Source organism: Ovis canadensis, chromosome 14 (assembly GCF_042477335.2).
Source record: "Ovis canadensis isolate MfBH-ARS-UI-01 breed Bighorn chromosome 14, ARS-UI_OviCan_v2, whole genome shotgun sequence".
Lineage (NCBI taxonomy): Eukaryota > Metazoa > Chordata > Mammalia > Artiodactyla > Bovidae > Ovis > Ovis canadensis.
In genome coordinates this window covers 76,828,680-76,844,229 of record NC_091258.1, presented here as the reverse complement: position 1 = coordinate 76,844,229, position 15,550 = coordinate 76,828,680, and the positions used below count along the sequence as shown (strand labels likewise).

The 15,550-nt window shown below is 56.7% G+C and overlaps 1 protein-coding gene across 2 annotated transcripts; it reads left to right on the top strand.

Annotated features, from left to right (window-relative positions):
- Positions 1–2,739: 2,739 nt before the first annotated feature.
- EPS8L1 (EPS8 signaling adaptor L1) lies at positions 2,740–15,051 on the top strand. 2 transcript variants are annotated; one of them, XR_011248499.1, is made up of 21 exons: positions 2,863–2,940; positions 3,215–3,273; positions 5,186–5,226; positions 5,435–5,493; positions 6,331–6,489; positions 6,721–6,870; positions 7,350–7,432; positions 8,167–8,428; positions 8,697–8,823; positions 9,036–9,124; positions 9,219–9,293; positions 9,380–9,528; positions 10,605–10,746; positions 10,858–10,886; positions 12,813–12,942; positions 13,035–13,148; positions 13,349–13,513; positions 13,581–13,643; positions 13,819–13,999; positions 14,347–14,479; positions 14,569–15,051. XR_011248499.1 is itself a non-coding variant. In XM_069549481.1 (20 exons), exons 1-20 carry the CDS (start codon positions 2,755–2,757, stop codon positions 14,653–14,655), a joined length of 2,550 nt encoding a protein of 849 aa, XP_069405582.1. In that variant the 5' UTR covers positions 2,740–2,754; the 3' UTR covers positions 14,656–15,051. The 2 variants fall into 2 exon arrangements, 1 of the variants encoding a protein (XP_069405582.1); XM_069549481.1 differs by having other exon boundaries at positions 2,740–2,940; positions 13,349–13,643.
- Positions 15,052–15,550: the final 499 nt, after the last annotated feature.

Below are 15,550 nucleotides of genomic sequence, written 5' to 3'. Positions count from 1 at the left end.
TCGCACTCGGCCGGCTCGTCTGCGCCCACCAGCGGCCGGCACGCGGGCAGGAGAGTCAGCCCTCCCCTCCGCGGCTCCCGGCCGGGGACACCCCGCCCTCACCCTCTAGACCACCTGGGGCTGCCAAACTTGCCCTTCAGGTTTGGCTACGCCCGCCCCGCCCCTCGTTCCTCCAGGAAGCCTGACTTGACCCTCTGAACCGCCTCTCCTGGGCTCCCAAGTCACCCTCAGCGTCGCTGTTGTAGGACCTGCGGAAGAAAGACCTCACCTGTGTGGTTGCAAACACTTCCTCGCCTTTTCTCTTACCCTGGGTACAGTACTCAGAGCTCTCCATAACTCCCCTACATCCTCCCAAAGCTGTGATCCCCATTTTACAGTTGGTGGGGGTGGGGGCGGTGCTGAGGCGCAGAGAGGTTAGGTAATTCGCCCAGGGCCACACAGCTAAAACGGGGCCAGACCATGAGCTGGTGACACAGAGTAACAGCAAAGGATGCCGGGTCTAAACTGTATGTCTGGGCTTCACTGCTGGTCGCGTAGTTAAGAATCCGCCAGCCAACGCAAGGGTCCGATCCCTGCTTCAGGAAGATCCCGCACGCCCTGGGGCAGCTAAGCACGTGAGCCCTGGAGCTGGGGCTCGGCAACATAAGTCCAGGCACTGCAACTTGAGAGAAGCCCTCAGTCGCCACAACTAGAGAAAAACCCGCCCAGCAGCAAAGACCCAGCCCAGCCAGAAAGAAAGGAATGCATAAAAGGTAAATGAATTGTGTGGTCTGAGTTCAGCCATCTCCAACACTTATTAGCTGTGGGATCACAGACAAATGACTTGAATATCCCTCAGTTTCTTCATGTATAAAATGGAGATGATCAAACCCACTTCATAAGATGTTGTGAGGTTTATACAAACCCACACTGCATACTCAGCAGAAGATATAAGCACACAGGAAGTATCAGCAAAATGAGTAAGTGGCAAGAGCAGGACTGGAATCCACACCCAGCTGGGCTCTTTACCATAATACCATATGCATTATCTCTCTTTTTCTCTGTTATTTCCTCCCCATCAATCCAGGACAAGGATTCCAGCCTCACTTAGTATAGTTTGTGGGGTCAGCATGCGTTCACTGGAGCAATAATGCACAGAAGTGTACCAAACGTAAAAGTGCATTAATTCAGCAAATGTCCCTCCAGCACTTACTACACACAAAACCCTATTCTATAAGCAGCGGGTAGACTAGGGGACTGAACATGCAATAGGCTTTGTCCTCGTGAAGTTTACATGTTAACGGGGGAGACGTAAAATAGACAAAATGAACAAGTAATGCAGTGTGTTTAATTTCATCTTTTCATTATGAAATTAAAAGATGCTTGCTCCTTGGAAGAAAAGCTATGACCAACTTAGAGTATTAAAAAGCGGAGACATCACTTTGCCAACAAAAGCTATGGTTTTTCCAGTAGTCATGTATGGATGTGAGAGTTGGACCATAAAGAAAGCTGAACGCCAAAGAATTGAAGCTTTTGAACTGTGTGTTGGAGAAGACTCTTGAGAGTCCACTGGACTGCAAGGAGATCAGACTACTCCATCCTAAAGGAAATCAGTCCTGAATATTCATTGGAAGGACTGATGCTGAAGCTGAAACCCCAATACTTTGGCCACCTGCTGCAAAGAACTGACTTCTTGGAAAAGACTCTGATGCTGGGAAAGACTGCAGGAAGGAGAAGGAGGCAGCAGAGGATGATGGTCAGATAACATTACTGACACAATGGACATGAGTTTGAGCAAACTCCAGGAGATAGTGAAGGACAGGAAAGGCTGGCGTGCTGCAGTCCATGCGGTCGCAAAGAGTCGGACATGACTTAGCAACTGAAAAACAACAATACAGTGTGTTAGAGGGTGATAAATGATCCAGAGAAAAATCAAGTGTTGGTCTAGGAAGAAGAGACTCTGAAGGAGGGGTGGGGTCAGAGGTAGCCAGCCAGGGCTCTTTGATGTGACCTTATTCAACCAAAGACCTGAAGAAGGTGGGAGAGTAAGCCCTGAGGATACAAGAAAAGCATTCCAGGAAAACAGCATAGCACGTGCAAAGGCCCTGAGGCAGAATGGCACCTGGGTGCTCAAAGCCCAAAGGAAGGTATACTAGAAAGCCTTCTCTTCTATCCAGGGAAACAGGGAGCCACCCGTCTTTTGAGAGGGGAGTGACTTGAGCTGACTCAGGCGTCTACGGGATCTGTTCATGGAGACCAGAGCAGGGAGCAAGACGCTAGGAAGACACTTGCTGCATGCATAACTATGAGCAAGTCTCCAAGACTTTGTGAGCCTCAGTTTTCTCATCTGTGAAATGGAGCCACCCCAGCACTGAACCTCACTGGGTTTGGGGAAGAAGTGGGTGTACAACTCAGTCCGTGGGGACCGTGGCACAGAGGGAGAAGATTTCATGCCAGAGGAGTCTGTTAATTTTGTGATACTCTTGGAGTCGTGTTGGGCACTGAATCTTAGCTATCATCGTCATTGGAATTATCGAGGGAAGTTTTCAGACGAAGGGGGAAGGGGGCTGAGGGCACCGGTGGAGACAGAAACCCCAGAAGGAGGTGAGCACGGAGCACGGATGGACCTCAGCCCTGGGATTAGAAAGGCGGGCCCCAGGTTCAAAGCCCACTCTGCGCATTGACCATGAACAAGTGGCGATTAGCTTCACAGAGACACCAGAAGTCGGAGGAGGGGTTCTGACGCCACACTGCTGGGGCTGTTCTCCTGTTGTGATGGAGATAGAGCACCGGCTCCCCGCCGCCGCCCCGGAGTCCCGGCCCCGCCCAGGGCCACTCCAGGAGGCTGTGCCGAGGGAGTGCTCAGGTATGCGGAGGGGGGAGGGCCTGGGAGGGACAGGAAGGACAGGCCGGAGGGAGAGCAGAGCTCAGTGCCTCGGCCTGTCAGAGACGGACCGGCAGGTGAGGGGGCCTGGGAGAGATCTCGGTCCTAGGGAGGAGGGGCGGGGGCCTGGACCCCCGGGTCTGAGGGAGGAGGGGCGGGGGTCTGGACTCCTGGTCTGAGGGAGGAGGGGCGGGGTCTGGACTCCTGGTCTAAGGGAGGAGGGCCTGTAGGCCCAGATTCCTGGTCTGAGGGGCAAGGGCCTGGGGGCGTGGAATCTGGGTCTGAGGGAGGAGGGGCTGAGGCCGGGATTCCAAGGTCCCGTGGTCACGTCAGCCCTCATCCCTTTGCCAGCTTCCAGGGCTCCGGGTGTCAGGAGCCCCCTTTTTCAGCACCATGAGCACCACCCCTGGGTAAGTACCCCTGTCCGCCAGGCCCCCAGCCCCCTCCACACCCACAGGTGGCATCTACAGCAGCCCAGGGCTGGACACTCAGAAGCCTCTGAGCTGCCTCCCTCCCGCTGCCAGTCAGACAGACCTGGGTTCAAAGCCCGTTGCCAGCCTTCAGCAGTGGTGTGGCCCCAACAAAAGACATCACCTCTTCAAGCCTCAGTCCCTCCTCTGTGAAACGGGTGATTTCGAGAGCTTGACAGGATAACACACGTGCAAGACTTGGCTGTCTAACCAACAGCGGGTGCTCAGCTCATAGGAACCACTGTGGCTGCTCTTGTTAACCTGATTTTTTTTTAACTTATTTGGCCACATTGCGTGGCTTGTGAGATCTTAGTTCCCCGACCAGGGATTGAACCCTTGCTCCAGCAGTAAAAGCACTGAGTGCTAACCACTGGACTGCCAGGGAATTCCCAATTATTATCTTATTAAATATTGACATAGTGCCTAGTTTGTGCATGCTCAGTCACGTCCAACTGTTTGTGACCCCATGAACTGTAGCCCGCCAGACTCCTCTGTCCATGGGATACTCCAGGCAAGAATACTGTGGTGGGTTGCCATTTCTTCCTCCAGGGGATCTTCCCAATCCAGAAGATCAAACATGAGTTTCCTGTGTCTCCTGCATTGGCAGGCTGGTTCTTTACCAAGTGATAACCTGGGAAGCCCTGGGCTGTTTATAATGAAGGGTCAAGTCTCCCGGAGTGACCAGGGAGAAAGACAGAGAAGCAGGGAAACAGGTGTCTGGGAGATGTAAGGGAATGATTTCTCCAGCCCAGAGGTAATCAAATTGTGGGGAGATTTGACTGACCAGAGCAGGACGAGGAGCAGAGGTTTGACTGAAAGGGTTTCTCATCCTTCAGCTCTCATCCCTGACTCCCATCAAGCTCTGAGCTTCTATTATATCTGGGGAAATGGGGATTAAATTCTTCTAGCAGAAAGTGACCTTGAAGAGGAGGTTGAGGACAGGTTTTGGCTGGAAAGGGCCCGTGGGGGTAGGAGGGGAAGAAGATAACTTCCCAGCTACTCCCAATACCTGTTGTTCAGTCACTAAGACATGTCCGACTCTTTTATGACCCCATGGACTGCAGCACGCCAGGCCTCCCTGTCCCATCACCAACTCCTGGAGTTTGCTCCAACTCATGTCCACTGAGTCAGTGATGCCCTCCAACCATCTCATCCTCTGTCGCCCCCTTCTCCTCCTGCCCTCGATCTTTCCCAGCATCTTTTCTAATGACTTGGCTCTTTGCATCAGTGGCCACAGCCTGTGGTTAGGATTTGGTGCTTTCACTGCCAAGCCCTGGGTTCAATCCCTGGTCCGGGAACTGAGATCCTGCAAGCTTTAGGACAGCTTAAAAAAAAAAAAAACAAACAAACAGTCCATTTATTGGGCAACTACTGTGTGTTAAGCTGTTCGCATCATCACAATAATGATAAGAACATGGTCTTTACTGACACAGTGCGTGTGTGCTGTGCTGTCCGACTGTAGGACAGTCTGCAAAACACTCCAACTGCATCATCTCATTGAATTCACCCAGCAGCCCTACTGGATGGAGGCTGTGGGGAGCTGACCCCTGAGAAACTGAGGCAGGAGAGATTGTCTCCCCACCTCCCCCACCCCAACCAGGGTCTTATGGTAAAGCAGGAGCTGATAGGGGATTCACACCCAGGTCTGGGTGACAGTAGAGACCACACACCCACCCACCACCCAGTACCACTGCCGTGCTTGTCTTATTAAAGTCCAGCGCTGGCTCGGCCTTGCTGCTCAAAATCCTCCCTGGCTCCCCACTGCTCTCGCAGGCTCTCTGCCTAGCAATCAGAACCCCCACGATCTGCTGAGCGTTCCCCCAGCCCCTCTCACCCCTCTTTTCCTTCACAGCCCAGAAGCTTCTCTCAAACAGAGTGCCAAGTCTATCTATGGTGAGTTTAGGGGCCAAGAAACCCTAGGCCAGGAGAAACTAGGTCTGAGGGACGAGGTAACTGAGGACCCAAACCCCTGGATCTGATGGGGGAGGGGCTGAGGGTGGCCGCCTGGATCTAGGGGGAGGGGCTGGGGAATGGGTCTCCTGGGTCTGAGGGAGGGGCTGGGGGCTGGGTCTCCTGCAGCCTTTCCCCTTCACCCCTACAGAACAGAGAAAGCGTTACTCCACTGAGGTTATGTCCGACTTTTCCACCAATGCAGTCAATGTGAGTCTGGGGTCTGTGTTGCCGCGGGTAGCCTTGTGGGAGGAAAGGCAGGCCTGAGGAGATGGGGGTGTTGAAAGCAGCTGACCTCCAAGCAGCATTAACTTGGGGAACTCAGTTTGCTCCTCTGCAAAGTGGACTTCTACCTTGCCTCAAACGTGGATCTACAGTTCAGCTCAGGTCAGTTCAGTTGCTCAGTCACGTCAGACTCTTTGTGACCCCATGAATCGCAGCATGCCAGGCCTCCCTGCCCATCACCAACTCCCGGCGTTCACTCAGACTCATGTCCATCGAGTCAGTGATCCCATTCAGCCATCTCATCCTCTGTCGTCCCCTTTTCCTCCTGCCCCCAATCCCTCCCAGCATCAGAGTCTTTTCCAATGAGTCAACTCTTCGTATGAGGTGGCCAAAGTACTGGAGTTTCAGTGGAAGAACTCAATTCCACTTTCATCTGCCAACTTCTCCTCGGGACCAGCTTTTGTGCTGGACACTTGGACCATGGGGACAAGTCAGGTGCCATTCTGGATAAGTAGGGAGTCAGACAAGGTCCAGAAGTACCAGCAAAATGTGCTCTAATGGGGGTAGAGGTGCTTAGAAGGAATGGGATATAACCCAGACCATTCCCTGCCTTCAAGCGGTCTTGCAGGAGAGCTAGACCCGAGTGTTAGTCATTCAGATGGGAGGCACAGCAAGGGCACTGCGGGAGGTGGAGCAGGTGCTCAGAGAAGGCCTCCCAGAGGAGGTGTGGTTAGTCGTGGGGCGGAAGGCCAATTCCAGGGGGATCCTCAGCCCACCCGGCTTCATCCTGGGACCCACTGCTTCCTTCGTGGCCCCTGCCAGCACCTGGTGACCTTCAGCCTGGGTGAGGACGCCATACACACGGTGGAGGACGCCTCGCAGAAGCTGGCCCTCATGGACAGCCAAGGCCGCATCTGGGCTCAGGACATGCTGCTGAGAGTGTCTCCCAGCCACGTCACGCTGCTGGACCCGGTCTCCAAGGTGCCCCGGGGCGCACGGGTGGAAGGAACGGCTGGACCGAGAGCCTAGCCCTAGGGACGTCTGGGGGCGTCGCCCCCTCTTTGAGCTTCACTAGCTCATCTGTGACCCCTACCCCCGGCGGGAGAAGGGGTTTGCCCTGCGCAGCGCCTACTTCTGCCGGCACCGCTGTCCTGTCACTCTGGAGTCTCCGTGGCTCCGGGCCTCAGTTTACCCGCTGCCCCACCCCTGCAGGAGGAGCTGGAGTCCTACCCTGTGAGCGCCATCGTGCGGTGCGACACGGTGAGGCCCCCGGGCCAGAAACGCCCTCTGCTGCTGCTCGTGTGCCAGGAGCCGGAGCGCGCGCAGCCCGACGTGCATTTCTTCCAGGGCCAGAGTGTCGGGGTGAGCGAGCCCGACCGGGGGCCAAAGCCCTCCCGCCAATGGGGCGGGCCCTCTACTCTTGGGGCGTGGCCTGGGGCAAAGGCGGGGTCGGGGCCCAGGAGGGGGCGTGGCCTGGAAAGAAATTCTGTAATGGAGGTGGGGGTTGAGGACAGGTTGAACTGAAGGAAGGTGCGGGTAGAACGGAGACCGAGGCTAAGAGCGCGGACACAAAGGCGGAGAGAGGGGTCTGGGGAGCAGCCGGAACTAGTGTGGGTGTGGTCGAGGCGCGAGGTACCACCCAGACGGGGCCTCCGTGGGGGCGGGCCGTGGCCGAGGGCAGGGACAGTTTTAGGGCAGGGGTGTGAGCCCAGGGCTTGGGCGCTGACTACCCGTGATCTAGGGCCGAGCCAAGGGATCGACCCGGAGCACGGCGCTGAGCAGGCAGTGGGTGGGCTGGGGTGGGGTGGGACGGGGTCGTGGCCTGACGGCGCGCTTGGCAGGTGGAGTCCATCCAAGAGGAAATCCAGAGAGCTCTGCACAACTACCGCTCGGGCTGCGGGGAGCGCAGGGCGGCGGCACTCAGGTAAAGCAGGGGAGAAGAGATGACGGGGAGGTCTCTGGAGGGCCTGCTCCCTTCTTTGAGCCTCAGTCTCTCCATCTGAGAAATCGGTTGATACCACTAGCCTAGAGCAGAGCCAGTTTTAGAGTCAAACCCTCTCCAAGTCACCTATACCTCCCAGACAAGTGCACTACCCTCCCCTCGGATTTTCCTCCCTCAGCCTCAGTTTTCCCCCAGAGAGGCACGCTCCCCATCCCCCCAATCCATATATCAGATTTCCCCCTCCCGCTGTGAATCTAGGTTTGACCCCTTTGGCTTACCGTGTTTCGGACTGTTGTTCAGCTGCTCAGTCGTGTCCAAATCTTTGCGACCCCATGGACTGCAGCACGCCAGGCTTCCCTGTCCTTCACTATCTCCCGGAGTTTGCTCAAACTCACATCCCTTGAGTCAATGAGGCCATCCAACCATCTCATCCTCTGTCGTCCCCTTCTCCTGCCTTCAATCTTTCCCAACATCTCTTCTAATGAGTCGGCTCTTATCAGGTGACCAAAGGACTGGAGCTTCAGCTTCAGTATCAGTCTTTCCAAGGAATATTCTGGATTGATTTCCTTTAGGATGGACTGGTTTAATCTCCTTACTGCGCAAGGGACTCTCAAGAGTCTTCTCCAGCACCGCAATTCGAAAGATTGAAGCCCCGAAATTCTCTGCTCGCTGGACCCCTCTGTGTTCCCAGCCTGCCTGCCCTTGTCCCTCTGCAGGGCCACGCGAATGCAGCCGCAACAGCACCCCTCGCCCGTCGCCGAGGCCACGCCCCTGCCGCATGGCCCAATGTTCCGCGCAGCGATCCGCACCGTACAGCCGGCCGCGGGCCGCGGGCGACCCCAGGCGGAGCCCATCCCAGAGGCGGAGGAGACGTGGAGGCCGAGCCAGGAGGAGGTCTGCCCCAGCTCTGACTCGGCCTTCCCGGACCTGGGACCCCGCGGCCCGGACCTGGCCAGTCTGCAGGCAGAGCGGGACGTGGTGAGCGAAGCGGGGCGAGGGCCTGGGGCAGGACTGACCATAGGTGTGAATCTTCTGTCAGGGCGTAGGGCTTGGTCCTGGGACCTCGGTCAGACTTCTGGGGATGTGGCCAGTGGTGACAGGATGGGGCAAGGTCAAGCATCGGAGGGTGTGGCCTGGCCTAAGTGTGCCCCAGTGCTCTCGGTCTGTGGGACTTTGGACGTGGGGCGGGGCGGGATGAGGGTCTAGGATTCAGGGGTCCCATGCATCCCCCTGCCCTGGCCCCCAGGACATCCTGAACCATGTGTTCGACGACGTGGAGAGCTTCGTATCCAGGCTGCAGAAGTCGGCCGAGGCGACCCGTGTGCTGGAGCACCGAGAGCGCAGCCGCAGGACCCGGCACCAGGAGGCCGGGGGTGAGGGGGCGCCATCCAGCGGCAGTTCTGAACAGCCCCTCCCTGGCCCTCTGGGGCCGCTCCCAAATATCCTCCCTCTCCCCGGGTCTCCCCCTGCACCCCCTGCCAGTCTGACTCTCCCTCGCGACCTCACGGGTCTCTGTCTCTCTCTCTGACCCTGCCTGATGCTGTCTGCACGTCCCCCGTCACTGCGCCTGCCTTCCTACCCACAGAGAGCCTCCTGGCGCTGCGGGCCAAGCCACCCTCAGGGGCCGAGTACACTGACATACTTCAGAAAATCAAGTACGCCTTCAGCTTGCTGGTGAGCACGCACCCACCTTGGGGCCTCAGGGGGCGAGAGGAATAGCGAGTCGCACCTGTCCACGCACTAACACCAGCACCTCCTCGGCTCTCAGGCCCGGCTGCGCGGCAACATCGCCAACCCCAGCTCCCAGGAGCTGCTGCACTTCCTGTTCGGACCTCTGCAGATGGTGAGACACCCCCGGCCTCAGCCCTGCAGCACAGGAGTCCACCTCAGGCCGGTCTGACGGCCTGCCCACTCCTGCGCCCCTGCCAGATTGTAGACACCTTGGGCGGCCCTCAGTTGGCCAGCGGCGTGAGGCGGCCGCATCTGACTTCCGAGGCTGTGAAGCTGCTGCGGGACAATGTCACTCAACGTGAAAATACGCTCTGGACCTCGCTGGGGGACTCTTGGACCCACCCCGGGTAAGGGGCAGGGCTGGGGCGCAGGAGGCGTGGCATGTAAGGGGCGGGGCTAGGCGGGGCGTGGTGATTGGAGGGAAAGGGCTAGGAGGCAGGAGGTGTGGTGATTTAGGGGCGGGGCTGGGAGGTAGACAGTGTGGTGATTGGAGGGACAGGCTAGGAGGCAGGAGGCATGGTGATTTGGGGGCGGGGCTTGGAGGTAGACAGTGGTGATTGGAGGGACAGGCTAGGCAGGGTGCTTTAGGGGCGGCTCTGGGAAAAAGAGGCGTGGCTGTTGGAAAGATGGGTTTGGCAGAGAAGGGTAGTTGTGGGCCTTAGCTAGAGGGTGTCTTCAAAGAAACTGAAGTATTGGTGGGACTAGGACAAATGCCGCGATCCGATTGGAGGAAACTCTTGAGTGTCGTGTGAAACAGCCTGCTGAGCCTCAGACAGCAGCTGTCCCCTTTGGCGGTGTGGCAGTGCCCAGTGGTTTCTCTCCTAGGCAGGCCTATCAACTCCAGGTCTGGGGTCATAATTTGCACCCAGGACCTGTATTCTCAATCCCCCACCTTTCCCCAAGGAGCGTATTGTTTTCTCTGTTTAAAAAAGTTGCAAAAATAAATCTTAAAGTTAGGTAGTTAGGTTTTCTGTAGCATGATTAAAAAAAAAAAAAAGACTGAACCAGAGCTCGAACGGGAATAAAAGGCAGGACTTCCAGGAATGGGGCAGGGCTATAGCGAGGAGGTAGGCTTGAGAAACGTTTGGTCTGTGGATTTGGAAAGGGGGCACAGCTGGCATCTTCATGGGAGCAGGTGCAAAGTTAGATGCTGGACTTAGGGGAAAGGGGTGGAAGACCCAGTTTGGAATCAGAGGTGAAATTCAAGAGAGTGTAATCAGAATATTTACAAATATAGTTGACATCATGGATGCAGCTTAGAGTAAGGGGCAGGTCTTGGTTTAAAAAAATGGGGGGGGGGGTAAGGTTACATTTGTTGGGTTAGAACAAGGCTAAAGGGAAGGGGGAAAACTTCATGAAGTGACTGACAGTCTGAAGTCAAACCTTCAGGATCCCTGAGCCCTCGGCCCTCCCTTGGTTGCAGGGTGGACCTACCCCCAGAGGAGGGGCCCCCATACAGACCTGAGTTCTACAGCGGCTGGGAGCCCCCAGCCATGGACCCACAGGGCCGTGCCTGGGAGGACCCAGTAGAGAAACAGCTACAGCATGAGCGACGGCGCCAGCAGGTGAGGCTAAAGCTTAAGCTCCCCCAGGTGACATGGGGGTAGGGGGCATGACCCGCAATTCCGGGGATGCAAGCAGGGTCCCACCTGACTTACTGCTCTCGTGTCCTGCAGCAAAGCGCTCCCCAGGTCGCTGTCAATGGGTGAGTGTCAGTGGGTGAGTCGGGTCAGTGGGGTCCAGGTAGGGTGCGTCCTGCGGGCTCCCAGTGCTGACTCCACTCCCCCTTTTTTCTTTTTGTCTTCCCGGTTCTTCAAAGGTGGGTGAGGTGGTGATGAGGCAGGGAGCGGGGCAGGGAGAGGGGGGAGAATCAGGGAGGGAGGGAGAGGGCCCCAGTTTTCTGGGTCCAAGGGAGGAGGGTGCTGGGAGTGGGTAAATCTGAGAGAGACCCCTGAATCCCCAAAGATCTGGAAGAAGGTGGCTTGGTTTCCGAGGGCCTGGAAAGGACATGAGGACAGAGTTCTAGGTGTTGGAGAGAACGGGCTGGGAAGTTGAACATTTGGGTTTTGAAGAAGAGCTCAATCTGGTGCTTGGAACCTTGGAGAGCCAGGGAAGCAGACTTTCGACTTCAGGGGCCAAGGGGCAAGTTTCTGGGCAAGTTGGAAAGTGGTACTATTTCCGAGCTCCTGAGAGAGAGAAAGACTTGAAGGCTGGACCCTCGCTTTCCCAAGGCTCTCAAGCAATGGTCTTGGTTCCTGCTGGCTGTCAGACCTTTTAAACGTTAAATAGTTTAGGAAATTAAAGCTTGAGATCTGGGCTCCTAGGTCTCCAGAGGAGGAAAAGGACTGGGGGTGCAGGTCCACAGTTCCAACAAGCAGTGGGGGTGCAGGCTCTTGGGGTCCCCAGGGAAGAAGGGCCGAGAGGAGCCGGGATTCCCTGAGCAAGTCGGGGGCAGGTGTGAGGGACTCCATGTGAGATGTGAAGAGGGGAGCAGCAGGTGTGGAGGAGCAGAGGCGGGTCTGGGTAGGGCTGGGGCAAGAGTCTCAGCAGAGACGGCGTGCTGGGAGCTGCCAGCCTCACACGGGGGGCGCCTCGGCCCTGAAGATCCCCTTCTCCCTTGCACAGGTAGGCTTCATGGGGCTGAGGTGCCTTTAACTGGGGGGTCAGAGCTAAAGGTCTGCTCACCTTCCTGCCAGCTGCCTGGTCCAGCGGATCCCCTTCTCCCTACGCTTCTGAATCTTGACACCCTCAGCTTTTAACTCACCTTTTTTTTTTTTTTTGCACTTTAAGTTCTTTGTGGGGGGACCTGGAAATAACTATAATCCCTCCCTGAAAGAGTGAGAAGTCTGTGATGTTGTACAGGCTAGCAGTTAAAGAGCTTAGGGTCATGGGAGCATTCAGGTTCACACCCAGGTGAGTGCAAGTACTGCGTTCGTTCGCCCAAAAGTATGGAAAAACCTGAACGCAGTGTTTGGTCGACCGAATAGAATGGAATTCCTCAGGACATGAGCTCGGGCCAGCCTGCCCGAGTCCCCAGTGTAATTATACCTCTTTCTTTCTCTATGACCTTTACATCACGGTTTCTCTCCTGTAAAATGGAGATAATAATTGGGTCTCTGGGAGGAGGAAAGAACTACTAAGAGGTTCAAACTCATCGTTCATCCAAGGGCTGTCTCAGTATCAAGTCAGCTAGTGTATGTAACAGACTTTGAATAGTTTCTGGCCTACAGTAAGTGCTATGTACATGTTGACTCTTGTTATTATGCTTAGGAGTTATCATTTATGCATGAGCCCAGTACATAGGAGATGCTCAGTAAATAGCAGCTGTCTCTAACTGTATGATCTGGGGAAAGTGATTTTATTTCTCTGAGCCCGAATGTTCTCGTCTAGAAAACGGAGCTGATGCTAGTACTTGTATCGTGTGCTTACTGCATGGTGCCCAGCATGAAATGAGCACAGTGTATTCAAACTGGCATTCCAATGTCAAACCTCTGTTAACAGTATTAACCTGCCCCTTCCCCTCAGCCTTGACCCCCTGCTTGGCTTTAACTCCAGCTCACACCAACCCCTAAGGCCCAGCAGAGTGACGCTGGCTGCCTCCTTACCCCTCAACTCTTCCCCTTCTCCTCAGTCACCCAGACGAGGAACCAGAAGCTGAGCCCCAGGGGCCGGAGCCGGCGGGAAAGTGGGTCCTATGTAATTATGACTTCCAGGCGCGCAACAGCAGCGAGCTGTCCGTCAAGGAGTGGGACATACTGGAGGTTAGAGGAGTAGCGGTGGAGGCGAGAGGGTGGAGTCCACCCAACCCTCGCTACAGACACAGCCTCTGAACCCTCCACTGTACCTCTTCCAGGTCCTAGATGACCAGCGCAAGTGGTGGAAGGTTCAGGACCAGAGGGGGCAGGAGGGATATGTACCCTATAATATCCTGACACCCCACCCGGGGCCGCGGGGGGGCCGCAGTCTGGTGAGCCGGGGCGGACTCCTGGGTCCTGAGGGAAGAGGGACTAGGGGGTCAGATCCTGAGAACAAGGGGCGTGGGGGTTAAGGTGTCAAAATCTCTGGAAGAGGAAGTGAATGGAGATTCAGACATTTACCTCCAGGAGAAGGGACTGTGATTCAGTCCTCTCTCTGATCCAGGTGCTTCCCTCTTGTTCCCCTCTCTAGGAGAATAGCACGGCCGTTCCCCCTCCACCACCAGCACCGGCCCCGGGCCCTGCACCTCCCGCTCCTCCCACATCAGCCTCGGCCCCGGCCCCTCCGCCCCCACCCCCTCCGCCATCAGCGCCAGTCCTGGCTCCAGGACTAGCGCAGACCCAGGCTCCGGATCCGGCTAACCCTCCGCCACCAGCGCCAGCCCTGCCTCCAGGACTAGCGCAGACCCAGGCTCCAGCTCCAGCTTCAGCTCAGTCTCCCAGGGACAGCTGCGAGAACCTCAACAACTTGGACTCGGGCAAGAAGGGTGAGTGGTGGGGGCACCCCTTCGAGGGAACGGTCCTTGTCCTCGCTTTCCAGACAGAGGGAAGGAGACTCAGAAAAGGAGGTTCCCGACGACCCATCACGGGAACGCTGGAGGTTCCTGACCCTCTAGGCCCTTCGCCCTGAGTCTTCCCTCCCTCCTGGTTTCCCGCCTGTAGAGAAATTCTCCCCGATGGTCATGCTCAGTATCAACGAGGAGCTGCAGGCACGCCTGGCCCAGGGCCTCACGGGCCCCAGCCGCGCAGCCCCTGGGCCTCGCGCCCCGGAGTCGCAGCTCAACCCGCGCTCCAGCGCCTCGGAGGTCTGCGCCTGGCTACAGGTCAAGGGCTTCAGTTCAGGGTGAGTGTGGCGTTTGCCGGCTAGGAGGCTCGGGTTATACGCGCGCTAGAGGCGAAGCTCTCCTAAAGGCCCAGTGGGAGTGGCAGACCACGGGGGGCTGGATTGGTCCAGGACGGGGGCCGCAACTGTGGATGTCAGGCTGTGATTGGCCTGTTTTCCTAGGCTCCGATTGGAGTCACCACGGAAACCTCCCCCGCGACGCACTATGGTTGGTAGAGGGGGATTCAGGAACCTTCGGCAGCTGATTGGACAAAGGCCTAGGGGCGGGCGTGACGTGGTTGGTGGGGCTGACATTCGAGCTGCGATTGGCCGGCAGGCCTAACCATGTCTTCAATGCGCCTGCTCAGGACCATCGCGGCGCTGGGAGAACTGAGCGGCGCCCAGCTATTCTCGCTGCCGAAGGAGAAGTTTCGGGCGCTTAGCCCCGAGGAGGGGGCGCGCGTGTATAGCCAGATCACGGTGCAGCGCTCGCTGCTGGAGGTGAGCTGGAACCCTCGTCCCCAGGTCCGGGCCGGGGAGGGCGCTGAGGACCCTGATGCTACGGTCCTGATTTCCACCCCGTCCTCCAGGACAAAGAGAATGTGTCAGAACTGGAGGCAGTGATGAAGAAGCAAAAGAAGAGAATGGAAAACGAGGTGGAAACAGAAGTCTTTTGATCCTTTCCCTCCCCTCCGCTCAAAGTTTTGAGGCAGCCCCGCGGGAGATCAGACTCTGCAGACTGGCTCGCCAATGGAATTAGATCCCTCTAGGGATCGCTGAGCTATTCCAGCCGTGGTCTTACCCGATCCGGGTAGACAGAGACCCGTTCTTGCTGGAGTCTCCTGAGCGAGTGTTCTCGGATTGGCCGAGAGCTGGCTTTAGAGACAATTCAGGGGATGTGCTTGTGTTCAGGAGCCCTGTGCATTATGATGTGTGGCCCAGTCTATAAACAGCCTCCTCTTAGCAGGCGGTGTCAACGGCTGTCCTCTCTCCACCCAGGTATCAGGGGCCACCAACCTGCCCCTCAACACCAGCTACAGCCTCACAGTAAAGGAATCCAGGAGGTGTCCCGACTCTCCTTGGTTTCTTCCTCTGACTCCTCCTCTCCCTCCCTGGGGCCCCAACTCAGACTTCTGACCACCCAGCCTCCGGGTTGTCCTTGAGTTCACTCCAGAGGGACCGAACATCCAGTGTCCCAGTGCGCCCCACGCTCAAAATCCTCTTCTGGCTCCCGGTCACTGTCTTAGTTCTGAGTGGTTTGGTCCCTGCCTCTCCAACCTCACCTCTCACTCCCTCATCCCCCATGCATCCGTCTCCACACACCCACGTGCACACCAGCCTCCCTAACCCCTGCTGCCCCTGCTTCCCCCCTCAGCACCACTAAGTGCAACACACTTGTTACTAGATGCCTCCTAACTCTCCTCTAAAATGGATCGGATTTTTACCTGTCTCGTTCACTACATCATCGATAGGCAGGTCAGGGCCTGGCAAGTAGAACAGGACCCCAAATGATCAAGTCAATGAACGAATGAATGCCCAACCTTAGAGGATGGCTCCTATTGGGCTCCAGCC

What these genes read in the sequence shown, in the direction of transcription:
- EPS8L1 (XM_069549481.1), top strand. Translation starts at nt 2,755, where the DNA reads ATGGAGATAGAGCACCGGCTCCCCGCCGCCGCCCCGGAGTCCCGGCCC. An exon ending in GAGTGCCAAGTCTATCTATG is followed by an intron (nt 5,227 to 5,434) that starts GTGAGTTTAGGG and finishes TCACCCCTACAG; the next exon opens with AACAGAGAAAGCGTTACTCC. An exon ending in TGCTGGACCCGGTCTCCAAG is followed by an intron (nt 6,490 to 6,720) that starts GTGCCCCGGGGC and finishes CCACCCCTGCAG; the next exon opens with GAGGAGCTGGAGTCCTACCC.